The sequence below is a fragment of the Drosophila willistoni genome, chromosome 3R, assembly GCF_018902025.1.
Source record: "Drosophila willistoni isolate 14030-0811.24 chromosome 3R, UCI_dwil_1.1, whole genome shotgun sequence".
In the NCBI taxonomy this organism is placed as follows: domain Eukaryota; kingdom Metazoa; phylum Arthropoda; class Insecta; order Diptera; family Drosophilidae; genus Drosophila; species Drosophila willistoni.
The window spans coordinates 13,630,612-13,646,860 of record NC_061086.1 but is presented as its reverse complement, the minus strand read 5'-3'; the positions used below and the strand labels follow the sequence as shown (position 1 = coordinate 13,646,860).

The window sequence follows — 16,249 nt, the reverse complement described above, 5'->3', positions numbered from 1 at the left end:
TTTTGTTTTCGTTCAGTGAAATTTCTGATAAACCCAACAGAATTGCAAAAAAAAAAATCGAAATACTACATAAAGCTTTTGAATAAAGCTCAATGCAAATGCCAGACTCGACTATATAAAGGTTTAGTAGTTCGCTCGATTCGACAACTATTGTATACGAAACAGTTTGCTTGTGACACAATGACGGAAAATAATAACAGCGATCAATTCAACGCGGATGAATTGGAGGCCCCCGAATGGCTTAACGCGCAATTCATTGCAAAAGTTCTAAGCAAATATGAGAATGAGTCGCAGCTAGAAGTACTTGATCTGAAAATTTCACCTGCCAGTGCCAAGGGAGATCATTATGCAAGTGTGATGTTCCGTACTTCAGTCGAATACAAAACAGGAAAGGGAAAATTCTCCAAGTCGCTAATTGTGAAGACAATGCCTGAACAGGATGGTCACAAGAAGGATATGTTAAATGAATCACATTTGTTTGAGACGGAAATCGGCATGTACGGCGATGTGTTGCCAAAATTTGAGAAAATACTTCAAGAAGTGGGAGATAAGACGAAACTTTATGTGCCCTGTATCTATCATAGTTTGGAGCCGCGGCAGGTTTTAATATTTGATGACTTGGTTCCACTAGGTTACAGTGTTATGCGGAATCGTGAACTAACTATTGAGGAGCTACATTCTACCTTCTCAAAGCTGGCCAAATGGCATGCCGTTAGCATGAAAGTCCAGAACGAGGAACCGGAGTATTTAAAAAAATACAAACATGGCTTAATCGAATTGCCCAATCTTATGGAGGATCCAATGGTTACCTCAGGAATGGATAACTTTCTGCAATTTCTGAATAAGCATCCATCGTTGTCCAAATATATACCATATTTCGAGAAGATGAAAGGGAATTATCTTGAAAAACTTGCTGATTTCATGACAGAGTATCGAAGGAATCCTCGTGATGATGGCTATTATGTGCTTTGTCATGGTGATTACCATATTAGAAATATGATGTTTAAGCACGATAAGGAAACAGGAAATCTTCAGGATTGTATGCTTGTGGACTTTCAAATTTGTAATCTGTGTCCTATAACTGTTGACATTGTGTATTCCATATACATGTTGATGGGACCCGAAGAGCGGAATAAAGAGTGGGAAAATATTTTAAACTATTATTTTTCCACCCTGTTGGAAACTTTGAAAAAAATTGGCTATAAAGGTGATTTTCCCACTTTAAAAGAATTTTGGAAGCAAATTCATCGATCAAAATATTTTGGTAAGATTTTTGTTGGATCCGATTTTAAAAATATGTAATTACAAAAATATCTAAAATTTATTTACAGACTTTTTCTTGGCCACTTCATTCTTGCCAATGATGTGGGCTATGAAGTCAAATACCATTGATTTTGGTGAGGTGGCGCAAAATAACGAAGCTCGTCTAAAATGTTACCAGATTGAAGGCTACGTGAAGGATATGACCATCATACTACCACGATTTGAAAGGCTTGGCTATTTTGATGGTATTTAAAAATGAAGCAATTAATAAATGAATTATTTAGTTATAGTAGTTATATTGTTCTCTAAAAGTGAAATAGTATCTAATCAATCAATAACTGTTTAAACTATTATCAATTTTTGTAATGTTTGCAAATTTATTAGATTGCCAACAAACAATTGGACGATAAGAGAATTAGTTATTTCACAAAAATCTTTACGATTGAGAGAGAGTGCTTTTGAGTATGGGACAAAAGCTTTGGTCAAAAGCTTAATGATAAAAGAAATAAATTGCGAAAACTGTTGAAAACACATTTCAGTACACAAGCAATATGGCAGAAGATAAAAGCCAAAACGATCAGTACAATGCTGATGAGCTAGAAGCCCCGGAATGGCTTAATGCTGAGTTCATAGCAGCAGCTCTCAGTAAATATGAAAAAGAGCCAAAATTGAAAGTACTTGATTTGAAGAACTCACCAGCAACGAAAAAGGGGGATCACTATGCCAGCGTGATGTTCCGCAGTTCAGTGGAATATCAAACAGACAAAGGGAAATTCTTCAAATCTTTGATAGTCAAAGCAATGCCGGAACAGGAAGGTCACAAGAAGAATATGTTGAGCGAAACTCATATATTTCAAACAGAAATTGGCATGTATGCCAAAGTGTTACCCGCATTTGAAAAAATTCTCCAAGAAGTCGGTGATACTGCCAAACTCTTTGTGCCTTGCATCTATCACAGTGTAAAACCTCGCCAGGTTTTGATCTTTGAGGATCTTGTGCCAATAGGATTTGATCTAATACGCGATCGCGATGCTACACAGGATGAGCTACGTTGCGTATACGCAAAGTTGGCCAAATGGCATGCAGCTAGCATGAAAGTGCTAAACGAGGTAAGTGCAGGGTTCCACTTAATCAGACATAAGCGGAAATTGCAATTTTTCTGTTCTTAGCGCCCAGAATTCCTCAAGGAATTTAAATATGGCTTATTTGAAATGCCGACGTTTATGAATGATCCATTTGTTACAAATGGCATGCCCTCTTTTCTCGATATGTTGGATAAAGTGCCTGAATTTTGCAAATACAAGCCTCATTTTGAAAAGATAAAAGACAATTATCTTCAACAAGCAAAAGCTATTTTGACAGAATATCGGGAAAACCGCCAACCAGATAGTTACTGTGTGCTCTCCCATGGTGACTTCCATTCAGCAAATATCATGTTTAAGCATAATAAAGAAACTGAAGCTGTCGATGACTGCATGCTAGTGGATTTTCAGATATGTAACTTATCACCCATAACATCGGATCTAACCTATTCTATTTACATGTTAATGGGACCCGAGCTTCGTATAGATAATTGGGATAAGCTACTCAATTATTATTTTACCTGTTTGTTGGAAAATCTAAGGAAAATCAATTACAAAGGAGAATTTCCGACATTAGATGGATTTTGGAAAAAAATCCATAGGCAAAAATTTTTGGGTAAGTAATTATATAAAAAAGCAAAGATAGTCGAAGCTATTTTATCTACAATATTTACAGACTTTATGTTGGTCTCTACCATGCTACCAATAACATGGGCTGTCAGAAGCAAAGCATTTGAGGTGACAGATTTGTTACAGAAAGACGAAGTTAGACGACAAACGTATCTTTTAGATGGTTATATCAGGGATCTAAAAGTACTACTGCCTAGATTTGAGAAATTGGGCTATTTTGATAATCTTTAATGAAGAACCTAAAGTGTAGTAAAAACGGCAATATTTCATTTAAATCACCTGCAAAATTACTAAAGACCTGTTATTAATCTCATTATGCATTTGAATTCAACTCTTAACATGCAATTATTGAAAGTCACGAACCGTAAATCAGTGCTTCATCCCAATAATTAAATATAATTAAATATGTAATTAAGATAATCACAAAAGAAATCCCCTGACTGTAGTTGGAAAAAAACCTTAGAATACGCCTAATCTCGTTTTGATATAAGAGTTTATATATGTATATATGTATATGGGCAGCCTCTGTTCTGTCAAGGGCTAACATATTAGAAATAAACTAAAAAAGTAGAAGAGAATAATCAGGCCCAAAAGATTAACACTTTTGCTACTGGAATTTAACGTAAACATTTTACTAAAAGTTTCAGTTGGCAAAATTCTTCTGACTGGAGCGGATTTCTCAGCAGTAATAGCATAATCAAAAATGACAGATAACAAGGACCATGATCTACCAACGTGGCTTGGTGAAGAGTTCATCACAGAAGTCTTAAGAAAGTATGAAAGTGAATCTGAACTCCAAGTGCTGGAACTAAAAGTCTCACCAGCATGTAGCAAAGGTGATCACTATGCCAGTGTGATGTTCCGAGCGGAAGTGAAATACAAAACTGGCAATGGAAAATTCTTTCAGTCTTTAATTGTCAAAGCTATGCCCGAACAAGAAGGTCACATGAAAGACATGTTATCTGAATCGCATGTTTTTGATACAGAAATTGGAATTTATGACAAAGTGATGCCAATGTTTAAGAAAATTCTTCAACAAGCGGGTGACAATACGAAACTTAATGCAAACTGCATATATAGTAGCCTGGAGCCAAGAAAAGTGTTGATCTTTGAAGACCTTTTGCCCTTGGGTTATAATTTGATAAGTAATCGTGATTTTACGCATGAAGAAATACGTTGCGTATACGCAAAGCTGGCCACATGGCACGCAGCTAGCATGAAGATACTAAACGAGGTAGGTAAAGAATATCCCAAGAAAATCAAAACATTATAAAAACATCTTATATTTTCAACAAACAGCAACCTGAAATTTTAAAGGAATTCAAACATGGCTTATTTGATATGCCAACATTTAATATTAATCTTACAAGTAACTTTTCTATCTTCCGCGAACTATTGGATGAAGTGCCCGACTTGACCAAATACAAAACATACTTTGAAAAGATACAAGAGACGTACGTTCAAGATCTGGAAGCTGTCATGAAAGAGTATTCCATTAATCGACAACCTGATGGCTTTTATGTGCTCTCCCATGGGGACCTTCATTTTGGAAATATCATGTATAAGTACAATAAGGAGAATGGAGCAGTGGATGATTGTATTCCAGTGGACTTTCAATTATGTACTGTGTCACCCATAGTCATAGATCTTTTTTACTCGGTATATGCTATAATGGGACCGGAAGATCGATTGTATAACTTGGATAAACTGTTAAGTTTTTACTTTGACAGTCTGTTGGAGAATTTGACAAAGATTGGTTACAAAGGAATTTTGCCAACATTAGATGGATTTTGGCAGCAAATTCATAAACACAAATATTTTCGTAAGTCATCCTTAAAAGAAGAACCGTATCCCTTTCTATTATTTTCTTTTGCAGAATTCATGTTGCTCACAACATTCTTACCTACTGCATGGGCCATTAAAACAAAAGCATTTGAGATTGCGGAGCTGTTTGGGAATGAAGACGTACGTCGCAAATCTTATCGTTTAGATGGTGTTGTAAATGAGTTAAAAGAATTGTTGCCCAGATTTGAAAAATTGGGCTACTTTAAAAATCTGTAATAAATAAAATATTATGATGTTCCGAAATGAAGTGGAATATAAAAGGGAAAACGAAACGTTTACCAAATCGCTGATCGTCGTCAAATCAATGCCCGCACAGGAATGTCACAAGAGGAATATGTTGAGCTAATCTCATATATATATTAAACAAAATTGGGCTCTTATGCCCAAGTGTTGCCTGCATTTGAAAAAATTCTCCAAGAAATGGGCGATAGTGACAAGTCTCTTGTGCCTTGCATCTATTAACCACTGCAGGTTTTGATGTTAATGGGTTATAATCAAATACGTGATCTCGATGTTACCAGAAGTTGGCCAAATGACTGCTAAATGAGGTAAGTGCAGGGGATCACATAACCATATATAAGCCATTTTTCTCTTCTTAACAATTGGAGCCCTAAATTCCTCAAGGAATTTAAATATGGTTTATTGGAATTGCCAATCTTTCTGAATGATCCATTTGTTACAAATTTTTAGTCTCGTATTGTTATAAGAGTTTATATTTATGCATATGTATATGGCAGCCTCTGCTCTGTCAAGGTCTCACATATTAGACATTAAATAAAGAAGTAGAAGAGAATAATCCGGCCCAAAAGCTTAACACTTTTGTTACTGGAATTTAAAGTATATATAGTATTAGTATATATACTATAAGCTTCAGTTGCCAAAACTCTTCTAACTGGAGCGGATTTCTCTACAGTAAGAGCATAACTAAAAATGACAGATAATAAATACCATGATCTACCAACGTGGATTGGTGAAGAGTTCATCACAGAAGTTTTAAGAAAGTATGAAAGTGAATCAGAACTCCAAGTGCTGGAACTAAAAGTTTCACCAGCATGTAGCAAAAGTGATCACTATGCCAGTGTGATGTTCCGAGCGGAAGTGAAATACAAAAAGGGCAATGGAAAATTCTTTAAGTCTTTAATTGTGAAAGCAATGCCCGAACAAGAAGGTCACATGAAAGACATGTTATCTGAATCGCATGTTTTTGATACAGAAATTGGAATTTATGACAAAGTGATGCCAATGTTTAAGGAAATTCTTCAACAAGCGGGTGACAATACGAAACTTAATGCAAACTGCATATATAATAGCCTGGAGCCGAGAAAAGTGTTGATATTTGAAGACCTTCTGCCCTTGGGTTATAATTTGATAAGTAATCGTGATTTTACGCATGAAGAAATACGTTGCGTATACGCAAAGCTGGCCACATGGCACGCAGCTAGCATGAAGATACTAAATGAGGTAGGTAAAGAAAATCCCAAGAAAATCAAAACATTATAAAAACATCTTATATTTTCAACAAACAGCAACCTGAAATTTTAAAGGAATTCAAACATGGCTTATTTGATATGCCAACATTTAATGTTAATCTTACAAGTAACATTTCTATCTTCCGCGAACTATTGGATGAAGTGCCCGACTTGACCAAATACAAAACATACTTTGAAAAGATACAAGAGACGTATCTTCAAGATCTGGAAGCTGTCATGAAAGAGTATTGGATCAATCGACAACCGGATAGCTACTATGTGCTCTCCCATGGGGACCTTCATTTTGGAAATATCATGTACAAGTACAATAAGGAGAATGGAGCAGTGGATGATTGCATTCCAGTGGACTTTCAATTATGTACTGTGTCACCCATAGTCATTGATCTTTTTTACTCGCTCTACACTTTAATAGGACCCGAAGATCGTTTGTGTAACTTGGATAAACTGTTAAGTTTTTACTTTGACAGTCTGTTGGAGAATTTGACAAAGATTTGTTACAAAGGAATTTTGCCAACATTAGATGGATTTTGGCAGCAAATTCGTAAACACAAATATTTTCGTAAGTCATCCTTAAAAGAAGAACCGTATCCCTTTCTATTATTTTCTTTTGCAGAATTCATGTTAGTCACAACAATCTTACCTACTGCATGGGCCTTTAAATCAAAAGCATTTGAGACTGCGGAGCTGTTTGGGAATGAAGACGTACGCCGCAAATCTTATCGCTTAGATGGTTATGTAAATGAGTTAAAAGAATTGTTGCCCAGATTCGAAAAATTGGGCTACTTTAAAAATCTGTAATAAATTGATGAAATATTGAACATCTTTTGAATAACTGCTAGAATTCTGAGTACATGTTTATGTTCCACCAGTGCTGGATAGTGCTCATGGTGAAGCTTTATAACAAGCTCGGAACTTTTCATTGTAAAATCTAAAAACTTTCAAAAAGCTTCAGTTGCCTAAATTCTTCTGACTCGAACACATTGCTGTGTGGTAGAAACATAACAAAAAAATATGACAGATAATAAAGACAATATCCACGATCTATATAATGAAGATGAATTAAAGAGTCCTATGTGGCTTAACGATGAATTTATTACAAAAGTTCTAAGAGACTATGAAAATGATGCGGAACTAAAAGTTGTAAGTCTGAAAAATTTACCAGCTAGTGCCAAAGGGGATCACTATGCCAGTGTGATGTTCCGAACTGAAGTGGAATATAAAAGGGGAAACGAAACGTTCACCAAATCGCTGATCGTCAAGTCTATGCCCGAAGAAGAAGGTCACAAGAAGGAAATGTTAAGCGGTTCTAACATTTTCGAAACAGAAATCGGAATTTATAGTCGAGTGTTACCCGAATTTGAGAAAATCCTTCAGGCTGCTGGTGACAAGACGAAACTTTTCGTGCCTTGCATCTATCACAGTGTCGAGCCCCGGACGGTTTTGATCATGGACGATCTTTTGCCAATGGGCTATAGTGTGATAAGAGAACGTGATGCTACAGAGAAAGAATTACAATTAGCCTACACCAAGTTGGCCAAGTGGCATGCAGTAAGCATGAAAATACAAAATGAGGTAATGAAAAAAAAAACATTTGTAATGAATCTACTTTATTATTTATGTATGTTTCGTTCTTTCTGAATCAGCAACCTGAATTTTTAGAGGACTACAATCGAGGTTTATTTGATTTACCGCATATTTCTAAAGACCCATTCATTATTGACGCAATGATTCCTTTTTTGGCAATGTTCGATAAAGTGCCTGAACTAAGCAAATATAAGCCTTACTTTGAGAAGATAAAGGGTGTCTATCTGAAACGTTTGAAAGATGTGATGGTGGAATATCGAGTGAATCGACGACAAGATACCTACTATGTATTATCTCATGGTGATTATCATCTAAGGAACATGTTATTTAAGCCCAATAAGAACTCTGGAGCATTGGAGGATGTCATGCTGGTGGATTTTCAAATTTCCAATTTGTGTCCCATAACTATTGATCTTATCTATTCCATCTATTTGTTGATGGGACCCGAGCAACGTTCAAACGATTGGAGAAATCTTTTAAACTATTACTTTACCACTTTGCTAGAAACTTTGCAAAAGATTGATTATAAAGCCGAGTTACCCACATTAGATGGATTTTGGCAGCAAATCTATCGTCACAAATATTTTGGTAAGTTTAAAATAGATATTACAAATTCTTTAATTTATTTTTCGTATTTTTAGATTTTTTCATGATCTGCACATTCTTACCCTTGGTCTGGGCTGTTAGATCTAAGAATTTCGAGGCGACAAACATTCTACAAAATGCAGACGATAGAAGTAAATGTTATCTTTTAGATGGATATATTGAAGATTTGAAAATATTATTACCCCGATTTGAGAGCATGGGCTATTTTGATGATCTATAATAATTAAGCAGGTATTTGACTTGATTCTATTGTTGACTCCACCTTTAGAGTCTAACAGAAATGGGATCTTATTTATAGTATATATATTTTATATTTGCAATACTTTAACAAATTTCTTATTGACTATTTTGGAAGCCCAAGGAATATTTTTTTTTATATGGATCTAGGGATCCAAAAAGCCGGAAAGTTCGAATTCTTTAATGGTGCGCTGCAAAAATGCTCGATATTTGGGATTCTCAACGTTTTCCCGGCGAAAACGATCCCCAAGCTCAGTGCGAGAGTTTAGATCCTCAAGGTTTTCGAAACCTGCACCCTCACGGAAGATCAAGGGTGTAAGACAAGTGGCAGCAATTACACCTAAGCAAAAATAATTAAAAGTATTATGAAAATCAATGAGTTGTTGATTCTATATTCTTACCCATTAAACTATTATTAATCACATCAATATGGATTTCTTTTAGGCTTGGTATATGCTCGGTATAGTTAAGCTTTTCCAGAGTTTGCTGCAGTACTCGATGATATTCCCTAACTATAAATTTGTAATGCATTTTACGTACATTCTCATTGAGCGAACCAAAGAGAAAATAGTTTAGATCGATTGCTGGAGAGCCCACATAGGCCAATTGATAATCAAGCTAAAAAGAAGATAATTTTAAAGTCATATTCATCAAAAAAAAAACAAAGGTAATAGCTGCTTACCGTTATCACATCATCGGGTTCTTTGGTCTCATTGTTAATGTGAAACATAAGATTATTAATCCAAAGGTCTGTCACATTAAAGACTCGGAATGGTTGTTTCTCGCCCTGCTCAAACATGGCCAGCGCCCTCTGGAGTACATTTTCAGCCAGTTTAAACATTTTCTCAGTCATTTCCTCATAGCCCTTCCAATGAGCTACCTCCTCTGCCACACATCGGATATTCACGGGAAAGAAAGTCAAAAAGTCTCGGCGATCGGGATTTCTCGAAATGGGTGCCTCATTAAAGAACTCCAAAACTTCGGGATTTTGCTGAGCAATTACCGCACTACAAGCATGCAGCTTGGCTATTTTTTCAATGGTCGGCAATACATAGTCCAGATTGAGTAGTCGTCCTTGTTCAAAGTTTACGAAATCCTTTAAATGCATATCTTCCAAAATGAGAAAGGGTTCTGGCACTTCCGTGGTATAGTAACAATCGGGGGCAATCTTTGTCTTATCACCAATGGATTCGAGCAATTGCTGGACACGGGGCAACACCTCTTTATATGCCAAAATCTCACGCTTAAATAGTTTACTTCGCTGGGCCACTGCTCCAGTCTGTCCCTTAGGATGATCCTTTACAACTACCGAAAATTTGGTCTTACTTGCCGTCTCTCCGCGCTGCAGATTAAAGGTGGCCCGATGCATTTCGCTGGCAAATCCATTGGCCACATCGCCTACTTGGACACTCTTCACCAGCAAATCGCTTACTGTCACCTGGGACTCCTCTTTAAAGTGCTCCTTAAGCACATCCTGTAGAAATTCAGCCGTCAACCATTCAGGAGCCTGATAATTCTTCGTGCCGGTACCCATTTCCTGTTCAATTTCAGTTATAAATTTAATTTTTTTCCAATTTACCACAAGTCACCTGACTGCGAGAAAAAAATTTCTTAAAAACAGAAGCAGCTGAGCGGACTAAGCAAGTGAGGGCTATGCCAGTTGGATAGAGAATGAGATTGTGGAACCAAAGAGAACAGAAAAGCTTTTCATGTGTCTCACGTGCTATACCTATTCGAAATATGTAAAAGCTCTCTCTGTTTTCATACCCTTTTGCTTTGAATCTCAACGGGTTAATAGGTTATATAGTCAGAAGAAAATAACACTTGAAAATGTCTTTAAAGCCAGATTCACGGATCTAAAAATTTTTAAGTCTTCCACATCCACTTAAGAAAGAAATATTTCAAGTATTGTAATATTCAATAATTTAAGCAGTCCAGGATATATCCCTTTTAAAACTTTGCCAAACCAGCTGAAGTCAGTTCTTAATATAAATATAGAAAATTTCTTAAATTCATTACGAAAATCTAGAAAGCAGTTATAAAAACACAAATCTAAAACTCTTAATCACATTTCTTTCTGTTGATTGAAAATATTTCGTTTTCGTTTTTCAGAATCAGCTGTTTTGATAAGATCAAAAGCTTGAAACCTTTATCAGCTGTCAAGTGGAAATAATATGAAAGCTTTAGTCAAGAAATCTTTTAAATATTTGTTTTGGAGAGCGACCGATTGCTTCTCAGTATACACATATATGTATGTATATATTTTGACTTGATAAGTACTTATTACTTTGGTTTATTTTCTTAGAAACAAAATAGAAAAACGTATGAGTACAAAAAAAAAGAAGAATAAACTAGACTTTGTCGCAACTAAACAAAAGATAAATCTGTACAAATAGTCAGTGGACTATGATTAAAAATCCAATATACCACGCCTATGCAAAAACGGAAATATACTATGAACAGCACGAACATATAGAGGATTTGTATACAATTTGGCACGAAACCGATCACCATCTTCCCCGGGTTTCATTAGCAATGAAAGATTGGTCTCCTGCTCAACAGGCAGCAAAATTAAAGCCAAATGACTAAATGTAGTGAAGTAACCTAAAAAAAGCAGATAGTTAATAATGTTAGTTAGCCATATAAAAGAGATTCTTACTTACCCCAAAATCCATATTTAATCATGCTCATATGCAATTCCCTTAGCATTGGCAGAGGTTTTGTATAGTTCAGTCTTTTTAAACATTTCACTAGACGTGTATGATAGATTCTTATAAAGCTATCGAAATACCTAATTCGTATACTATGATGAGCTGAGCAAATGATAATTTCCCACAAATCCTGACAGGGACTTCCCCATTTGCATAGTTGAAAGTCGACAAAACGCAGCTCATTAATTTCGCCGGATTGACTATAATTTAACAGTATATTACTTGACCAAAAATCACCATGATTTAAAACTTTAAATTCTTTTGAATTATTATTAAAACAATTGGCAGCAGACTGAACAAACTGATCGGCAGTGGGCTAAAAAAGATATAAAAGAGATTAATAAAGTCATTAAATAAGATCAGTCTCACTTAACTTACCAAACAATTTAAATATTCCTCAATATTTGGCATTCCCCAACTGGCCATGGCTGTCTTATAACTTTGTAGACGTGCCTGATATGATTTCGATTTGTGATAATTGGCAGGTAGATAAGTACGTTGAAAATCCTCAGGATAGGGACCATTTCTGAGGCGCCACACAGCACTAGCTGCATGAAATTCGGCTAATTTTTCCAATACTCTTGTCATATGTGCCATATCGTAACCTTTCAGACGATTAATATTCCGAAATTTCTTTGTCTTTAGATCCTCTTGGATTAGGCAAATGCGGCCATTTATATTCTCCGACCAATGACATTTTGGTGCAAATTTTATTGCATTTCCATCCGGCGTTTGTTCATAGAGCTCTTCTAAATGTGGTATAATCGTTTCATACATTTGTTTCTCCTTGGGAAAGATGTTGAGGGTATTGACAAAACCATTGCCTTGGGTATCATCTAGCATGGTTTTCATAATATAGGATTTCTGTTTCGTAAAGCCATCTAGAAGTCACCAAAATGAGATAATGCAAAAAAAAATTAAACTATTTACTTTAAAGTGTCACACTGGCCCCTCCCTCCCCCGCCACTAAAACTTGCTCACCTTTCATTTCGATGTCAATGATAATGCGCATCAGCAACGATGTATAAATCTCACCTGGAGGTGTGGCCGGTATTATTGTTAGATTTAAAATTTTACGAAACTCACTGAGATCACGTTTTAAAAATTTCTTAAAATAACTTTCATTGATCCAATCTGGTATATGTATATCCTCTGACTTGCAAAATTTATTACTATTATCGGGCATTATGGTCCTCAGATACCTCAATGATGAGCTCACTTTTGTTTGGTTGGTTGTTGGTTGGTTGCTTGTGATCGGTTTGAATGGCGCAGAGAAACTGAGTTAATTTTTTTTTTGTGTTTTGCTAATGTTTTGCGCGTTTCAGTTCAGTTTTCTTATCGGAATGGCGAGAATAGATTGTTGCACGCACAATCCGAAGTGTAGGACGTCGCCAGGTGAGTGTATGAGAACTTGAGAACTTATCAGTAGCTGTCAGTAGTCGGTCTGTCAACTGGTTCATCGTCTGTCAACGATGTCTTTTTGCTCTCCCACTCAGTTACAGTGAGCGAGAGTGATAATTAAATGAGCTTTTTATTATTATTATATATGGCTAACTAGTATATATGTTAAAATATTCAAGTAGGGGTGGTCAAGCAAGAGTCTTATCATGTATCTATCTATGTATGTACATATATATAGGCACAGTTTACCTGGCACCGAAATTCGAGATAGTCTTTCATGTATATTTATTCAGAAGGTTAAAACAAAAAGCTTTTTCCATTAAACTTGAAATAAATCTTCATATGTATTATGTATCTACATAGACATAAAACTCTCAACATTTAGAAATTGCGTTGTAAATTCATCAATTTTTTCCAGTCAAGCCTCCAGACAAGACATGAGCGTAGTCAAGTTCTTTGTCCAGGGTTTAAAACAAATACATATTCAAATTCTAAAAGAGACCCCTTCTTTTCATTTTGTGTGCACCAATGAGAACTTGTTAGAACTAGATTCAATAGCATCAAAATGTGTTTTTTATTGAATTGAGATCGAATGCAAATGCAACAATTTAAAATTGTTTATTTTCTTTCTCAAAGACCAATTAAAATCTTCTTTATGTAGCATGTATTTTATAATCTAATTACATTTTTGTCGTAAGACAACTGGGACTACATACATTTTTTTTAGCAATGCATTTTATAAAATTTTTGTTCCGACATACCAAGTCGCTTTAAGAAGCTTTTCACAAAAATTCTTCATTCATTTATTTTAAAATTTAAAAGCTTTTTAGACCATTTACCATTCACAGATAAGAAATATCAAGTGGGTTAAAAGAAACCTTTTTATTTTGCTCATTCTTCAAAGTCTCCAAAGTTCAAAAAGCCTCGATTGTAGAAAAATGGATATAAATCTTTAAGCACTTTGCCATAGGCGGGATTTGATAGAAGACGCATTCTCAGATTTTCCGCTTCCTCAGTCTCGGCCGATAAGGAATGCAAATTGCTATCCTTGTCCGTGGGGAACAAAATAATGGGCAAGTGGTTGGTCAAAGCAAAGAAAGCTAAAGAAAAAGTACTTTAGTGATTTCACTTAGAATCTTAGAGATCTACTCACCATAAAAGGAATTATTTTTCTTGTACATGGCCGCCTGCAGATCTCTTAGTTGGGGTAATGGTTTCTTAAAGTTCAATACTTTCAGGCATTCCACTAGACGTTCCCAGTATATCCTTACAAAATTATCAAATTCCTTTAGACGTATATCATTAGCAGCCGAAAGTATTATAAAAAACAACAAATCCTGGGCTGGGCTACCCCATTTTCCAATTTGAAAGTCAACCAGAATCAATTGATCTATCGATCCATCCTTGTGATAATTGCACATTAAATTGCTAGACCAGAAATCGCCATGAATCAAAACATTAAAATCATTTGGATCAACTTCCAGAGAACTAAGTGCTAAAGCCCAATATTGTTCTGCGTTGGGCTAAAAAGAATGATGAAAATGTTAAAAAAAAACAATGTGGTTATAGGTAATACGAATTACTTACGAAATCCTTAATATACTTCTCTATCTGAGTATTCGGAAGTCCACAACTTTTAATGCCATTCTGATAGGCCAATTCTTTTACTTTAAATGATCGTGAAAGAAATTCTTTTACTTTCTCGGTCGGTACCACAAAACCGGAATCAAATTCCTTGGGATATGGACCATTCTTATCTGCGTAGACTGCACTTGCCGCATGAAATTCAGCCAGCTTATGCAATGCTCGTTCCATATGAACCATATCTAGACCCTTGATACGATCAACATTTTTGAAGTTTTTCACGCACAAATCCTCAAAGATGAAGTGAATATTTCCCTCGCGTACCTCCGTAAGCAGACACTTGGGTGCCAATTGTATATCATTCCAACCCGCTTCCTTATAAAGGTCCTCAAAAGCGGGCAGAAACTTTTGATACATCAGCAATTCCTTGTCGAATAAACCCATTTCTTGCATATCTTTGCCGCCCCTGTCACTGGGCAACATGGTCTTGAAAATATATGTTTTGGTCTTAGTGGTGCCATCTACAAAAAATTACAAACGATGTGAGAAATAGATTATTTATTGTATATTTTGTCCTTTGTCTCCCTTTACCCTTTAGTTTCAGATCAATATAAATTCTCAGCATCGTAGAGGTAAAGTTTTCTCCAGGAGGTATGGCAGCCACTGGAGTAAATTTAAGAACCTCCACATAATCCGGCTGATCCTGTTTAAGAACTTTGTCAAAATATTTCACATTAATCCAATCTGGTATAATAAGGTGCTCGTTGGGATTGATTATTTCCTCAGTCATGGTTACTTTCTGAAATACTAAACTAAGCAACAGAACCAATTTCGCCTTTTGTTAGTTGAACACTGAAAGCAAAATAATTTTAGTTCAACCTCTTTATATTTTGCCGATTAGGTAATAAAGAATGGAGGCCCGAATTCTTATCAATGGGCGTGTATTGCATTCATTTTGAATTGGAGATGGGCATGGGCCGTGCATTGACTAAAAACGAACTCATTTTACCTTATTTAAAATCCAGATTACTTTCCTTAATGATTTTAAAGAGTGCTCTAAAAAATTAAGCAGTGACAAATAGCAGAAGTTGTTTGAAAACTGCTCAAGCAATTCTATTGACTCTATAATTGTTCAGGATTTTTAGAAACAAACATCGAAAGACTTAGAAACGGGAATTTCCCTATTTACCGTCCACTTAGTTGGCTTGTTTTTGAATTCCCCGTATAAAGAAATATTTTTTTGTTGGAAAAAAAAAGAAAGCAAGTAAGCAACAGTTAGGCCATGATAGTAGATATCCAAAGCAAGCAGAGCGTACAGCAGTCTCCTGAAAACCAAGCTATCGCAACAAGTGCTAATCCGTTTTCCAAATTCATGGAAAATTAAAAAAATATTTTAAATATACCGGTTTGGCAATCAGCGAACGTTTTTCTGAGCGCTAGTCGAAGTCGCTATCCAAGTGGATAAAATCTTATTTTTACATAAATGTTTAACTTAATAAAAGCATTAATAAAATTCTTGAAAATACTTGTTCCGTGTTGGGCCTCAGTTTTTACAAGACGTGCTTGGGCCGTGCCGTGCCTCAAATAGAAGGCCAATGCCCATCTCTATTTAGAATCAACGGGCACTTCTATCTTATCAATAGAATGAATTGACTTTATTGAAACAAATAAAACAAACATAATTCATACTTTTTTTTTTGATAGAACAATATTCATGAAGATGATCAGATAATATAATCATTTGTATATACATGCATTGATTTGAAATTTACCTACCTATACTCTTACAAAAGGTATGTGTGATTAAAACTTAAAG

The 16,249-nt window shown here is 35.5% G+C and overlaps 8 protein-coding genes across 10 annotated transcripts; 5 read left to right on the top strand and 3 right to left on the bottom strand.

Annotated features, from left to right (window-relative positions):
• Window positions 1-152: 152 nt before the first annotated feature.
• Window positions 153-1,555, top strand: LOC6651719. Its single transcript, XM_002073818.4, has 2 exons — window positions 153-1,264; window positions 1,332-1,555. Exons 1-2 carry the CDS (start codon window positions 181-183, stop codon window positions 1,514-1,516), a joined length of 1,269 nt encoding a protein of 422 aa, XP_002073854.1. The 5' UTR covers window positions 153-180; the 3' UTR covers window positions 1,517-1,555.
• A 142-nt stretch (window positions 1,556-1,697) lies between these two features.
• On the top strand, window positions 1,698-3,730 carry LOC6651718. Of its 2 annotated transcripts, none has more exons than XM_023180330.2 (3): window positions 1,698-2,372; window positions 2,433-2,961; window positions 3,617-3,730. In XM_023180330.2, exons 1-3 carry the CDS (start codon window positions 1,815-1,817, stop codon window positions 3,670-3,672), a joined length of 1,143 nt encoding a protein of 380 aa, XP_023036098.1. In that variant the 5' UTR covers window positions 1,698-1,814; the 3' UTR covers window positions 3,673-3,730. The 2 variants fall into 2 exon arrangements, with proteins under 2 accessions (XP_023036098.1, XP_002073853.1); XM_002073817.3 differs by lacking the exon at window positions 3,617-3,730 and adding an exon at window positions 3,022-3,582 and having other exon boundaries at window positions 1,815-2,372.
• LOC111519423 lies at window positions 3,679-5,077 on the top strand. Its single transcript, XM_023180331.2, has 3 exons — window positions 3,679-4,209; window positions 4,275-4,797; window positions 4,852-5,077. Exons 1-3 carry the CDS (start codon window positions 3,679-3,681, stop codon window positions 5,034-5,036), a joined length of 1,239 nt encoding a protein of 412 aa, XP_023036099.1. The 3' UTR covers window positions 5,037-5,077.
• Window positions 5,078-5,711: 634 nt separating this feature from the next.
• On the top strand, window positions 5,712-7,108 carry LOC111519523. Its single transcript, XM_023180811.2, has 3 exons — window positions 5,712-6,281; window positions 6,347-6,869; window positions 6,924-7,108. Exons 1-3 carry the CDS (start codon window positions 5,751-5,753, stop codon window positions 7,106-7,108), a joined length of 1,239 nt encoding a protein of 412 aa, XP_023036579.1. The 5' UTR covers window positions 5,712-5,750.
• A 166-nt stretch (window positions 7,109-7,274) lies between these two features.
• On the top strand, window positions 7,275-8,720 carry LOC111519399. Its single transcript, XM_023179994.2, has 3 exons — window positions 7,275-7,882; window positions 7,954-8,482; window positions 8,536-8,720. The coding sequence occupies exons 1-3, from the start codon at window positions 7,322-7,324 to the stop codon at window positions 8,718-8,720; spliced, it is 1,275 nt and encodes a 424-aa protein (XP_023035762.1). The 5' UTR covers window positions 7,275-7,321.
• A 66-nt stretch (window positions 8,721-8,786) lies between these two features.
• On the bottom strand, window positions 8,787-10,473 carry LOC6650999. 2 transcript variants are annotated; one of them, XM_002073813.4, is made up of 4 exons: window positions 10,327-10,473; window positions 9,420-10,274; window positions 9,139-9,355; window positions 8,787-9,077 (listed from the first exon to the last, which is right to left on the bottom strand). In XM_002073813.4, exons 2-4 carry the CDS (start codon window positions 10,269-10,271, stop codon window positions 8,884-8,886), a joined length of 1,263 nt encoding a protein of 420 aa, XP_002073849.1. In that variant the 5' UTR covers window positions 10,272-10,274; window positions 10,327-10,473; the 3' UTR covers window positions 8,787-8,883. The 2 variants fall into 2 exon arrangements, with proteins under 2 accessions (XP_002073849.1, XP_023035763.1); XM_023179995.2 differs by having other exon boundaries at window positions 9,420-10,473.
• Window positions 10,474-11,010: 537 nt separating this feature from the next.
• LOC6650998 lies at window positions 11,011-12,799 on the bottom strand. Its single transcript, XM_002073812.4, has 4 exons — window positions 12,430-12,799; window positions 11,827-12,329; window positions 11,401-11,764; window positions 11,011-11,341 (listed from the first exon to the last, which is right to left on the bottom strand). The coding sequence occupies exons 1-4, from the start codon at window positions 12,632-12,634 to the stop codon at window positions 11,148-11,150; spliced, it is 1,266 nt and encodes a 421-aa protein (XP_002073848.1). The 5' UTR covers window positions 12,635-12,799; the 3' UTR covers window positions 11,011-11,147.
• An 890-nt stretch (window positions 12,800-13,689) lies between these two features.
• Window positions 13,690-16,036, bottom strand: LOC6650997. The gene is made up of 5 exons (XM_047010519.1): window positions 15,988-16,036; window positions 15,025-15,240; window positions 14,437-14,954; window positions 14,003-14,372; window positions 13,690-13,949 (listed from the first exon to the last, which is right to left on the bottom strand). Exons 1-5 carry the CDS (start codon window positions 16,034-16,036, stop codon window positions 13,741-13,743), a joined length of 1,362 nt encoding a protein of 453 aa, XP_046866475.1. The 3' UTR covers window positions 13,690-13,740.
• Between the last annotated feature and the right edge of the window lie 213 nt (window positions 16,037-16,249).

Bases quoted from the DNA above. Each gene is read 5' to 3' on its own strand.
- LOC111519523 (XM_023180811.2), top strand. From the start codon at position 5,751: ATGACAGATAATAAATACCATGATCTACCAACGTGGATTGGTGAAGAG. The intron at 6,282-6,346 runs GTAGGTAAAGAA...TTCAACAAACAG, and splicing joins GCATGAAGATACTAAATGAG to CAACCTGAAATTTTAAAGGA. The intron at 6,870-6,923 runs GTAAGTCATCCT...TTTCTTTTGCAG, and splicing joins TCGTAAACACAAATATTTTC to AATTCATGTTAGTCACAACA.
- LOC6650999 (XM_023179995.2), bottom strand. From the start codon at position 10,271: ATGGGTACCGGCACGAAGAATTATCAGGCTCCTGAATGGTTGACGGCT. The intron at 9,356-9,419 runs GTAAGCAGCTAT...TCTTCTTTTTAG, and splicing joins AACCCGATGATGTGATAACG to CTTGATTATCAATTGGCCTA. The intron at 9,078-9,138 runs GTAAGAATATAG...ATTTTTGCTTAG, and splicing joins GATTAATAATAGTTTAATGG to GTGTAATTGCTGCCACTTGT.
- LOC111519399 (XM_023179994.2), top strand. From the start codon at position 7,322: ATGACAGATAATAAAGACAATATCCACGATCTATATAATGAAGATGAA. The intron at 7,883-7,953 runs GTAATGAAAAAA...TTTCTGAATCAG, and splicing joins GCATGAAAATACAAAATGAG to CAACCTGAATTTTTAGAGGA. The intron at 8,483-8,535 runs GTAAGTTTAAAA...TCGTATTTTTAG, and splicing joins CTATCGTCACAAATATTTTG to ATTTTTTCATGATCTGCACA.
- LOC6650997 (XM_047010519.1), bottom strand. From the start codon at position 16,036: ATGGGCATTGGCCTTCTATTTGAGGCACGGCACGGCCCAAGCACGTCT. The intron at 15,241-15,987 runs GTAAAAACTGAG...TGCTTAGTTTAG, and splicing joins GCACGGCCCAAGCACGTCTT to TATTTCAGAAAGTAACCATG. The intron at 14,373-14,436 runs GTAAGTAATTCG...CATTCTTTTTAG, and splicing joins AGAAGTATATTAAGGATTTC to CCCAACGCAGAACAATATTG.
- LOC6651719 (XM_002073818.4), top strand. From the start codon at position 181: ATGACGGAAAATAATAACAGCGATCAATTCAACGCGGATGAATTGGAG. The intron at 1,265-1,331 runs GTAAGATTTTTG...ATTTATTTACAG, and splicing joins TCATCGATCAAAATATTTTG to ACTTTTTCTTGGCCACTTCA.
- LOC6651718 (XM_002073817.3), top strand. From the start codon at position 1,815: ATGGCAGAAGATAAAAGCCAAAACGATCAGTACAATGCTGATGAGCTA. The intron at 2,373-2,432 runs GTAAGTGCAGGG...TTCTGTTCTTAG, and splicing joins GCATGAAAGTGCTAAACGAG to CGCCCAGAATTCCTCAAGGA. The intron at 2,962-3,021 runs GTAAGTAATTAT...CAATATTTACAG, and splicing joins CCATAGGCAAAAATTTTTGG to ACTTTATGTTGGTCTCTACC.
- LOC6650998 (XM_002073812.4), bottom strand. From the start codon at position 12,634: ATGCCCGATAATAGTAATAAATTTTGCAAGTCAGAGGATATACATATA. The intron at 12,330-12,429 runs GTGAGCAAGTTT...GGTGACTTCTAG, and splicing joins CATTGACATCGAAATGAAAG to ATGGCTTTACGAAACAGAAA. The intron at 11,342-11,400 runs GTAAGTAAGAAT...TGCTTTTTTTAG, and splicing joins GATTAAATATGGATTTTGGG to GTTACTTCACTACATTTAGT.
- LOC111519423 (XM_023180331.2), top strand. From the start codon at position 3,679: ATGACAGATAACAAGGACCATGATCTACCAACGTGGCTTGGTGAAGAG. The intron at 4,210-4,274 runs GTAGGTAAAGAA...TTCAACAAACAG, and splicing joins GCATGAAGATACTAAACGAG to CAACCTGAAATTTTAAAGGA. The intron at 4,798-4,851 runs GTAAGTCATCCT...TTTCTTTTGCAG, and splicing joins TCATAAACACAAATATTTTC to AATTCATGTTGCTCACAACA.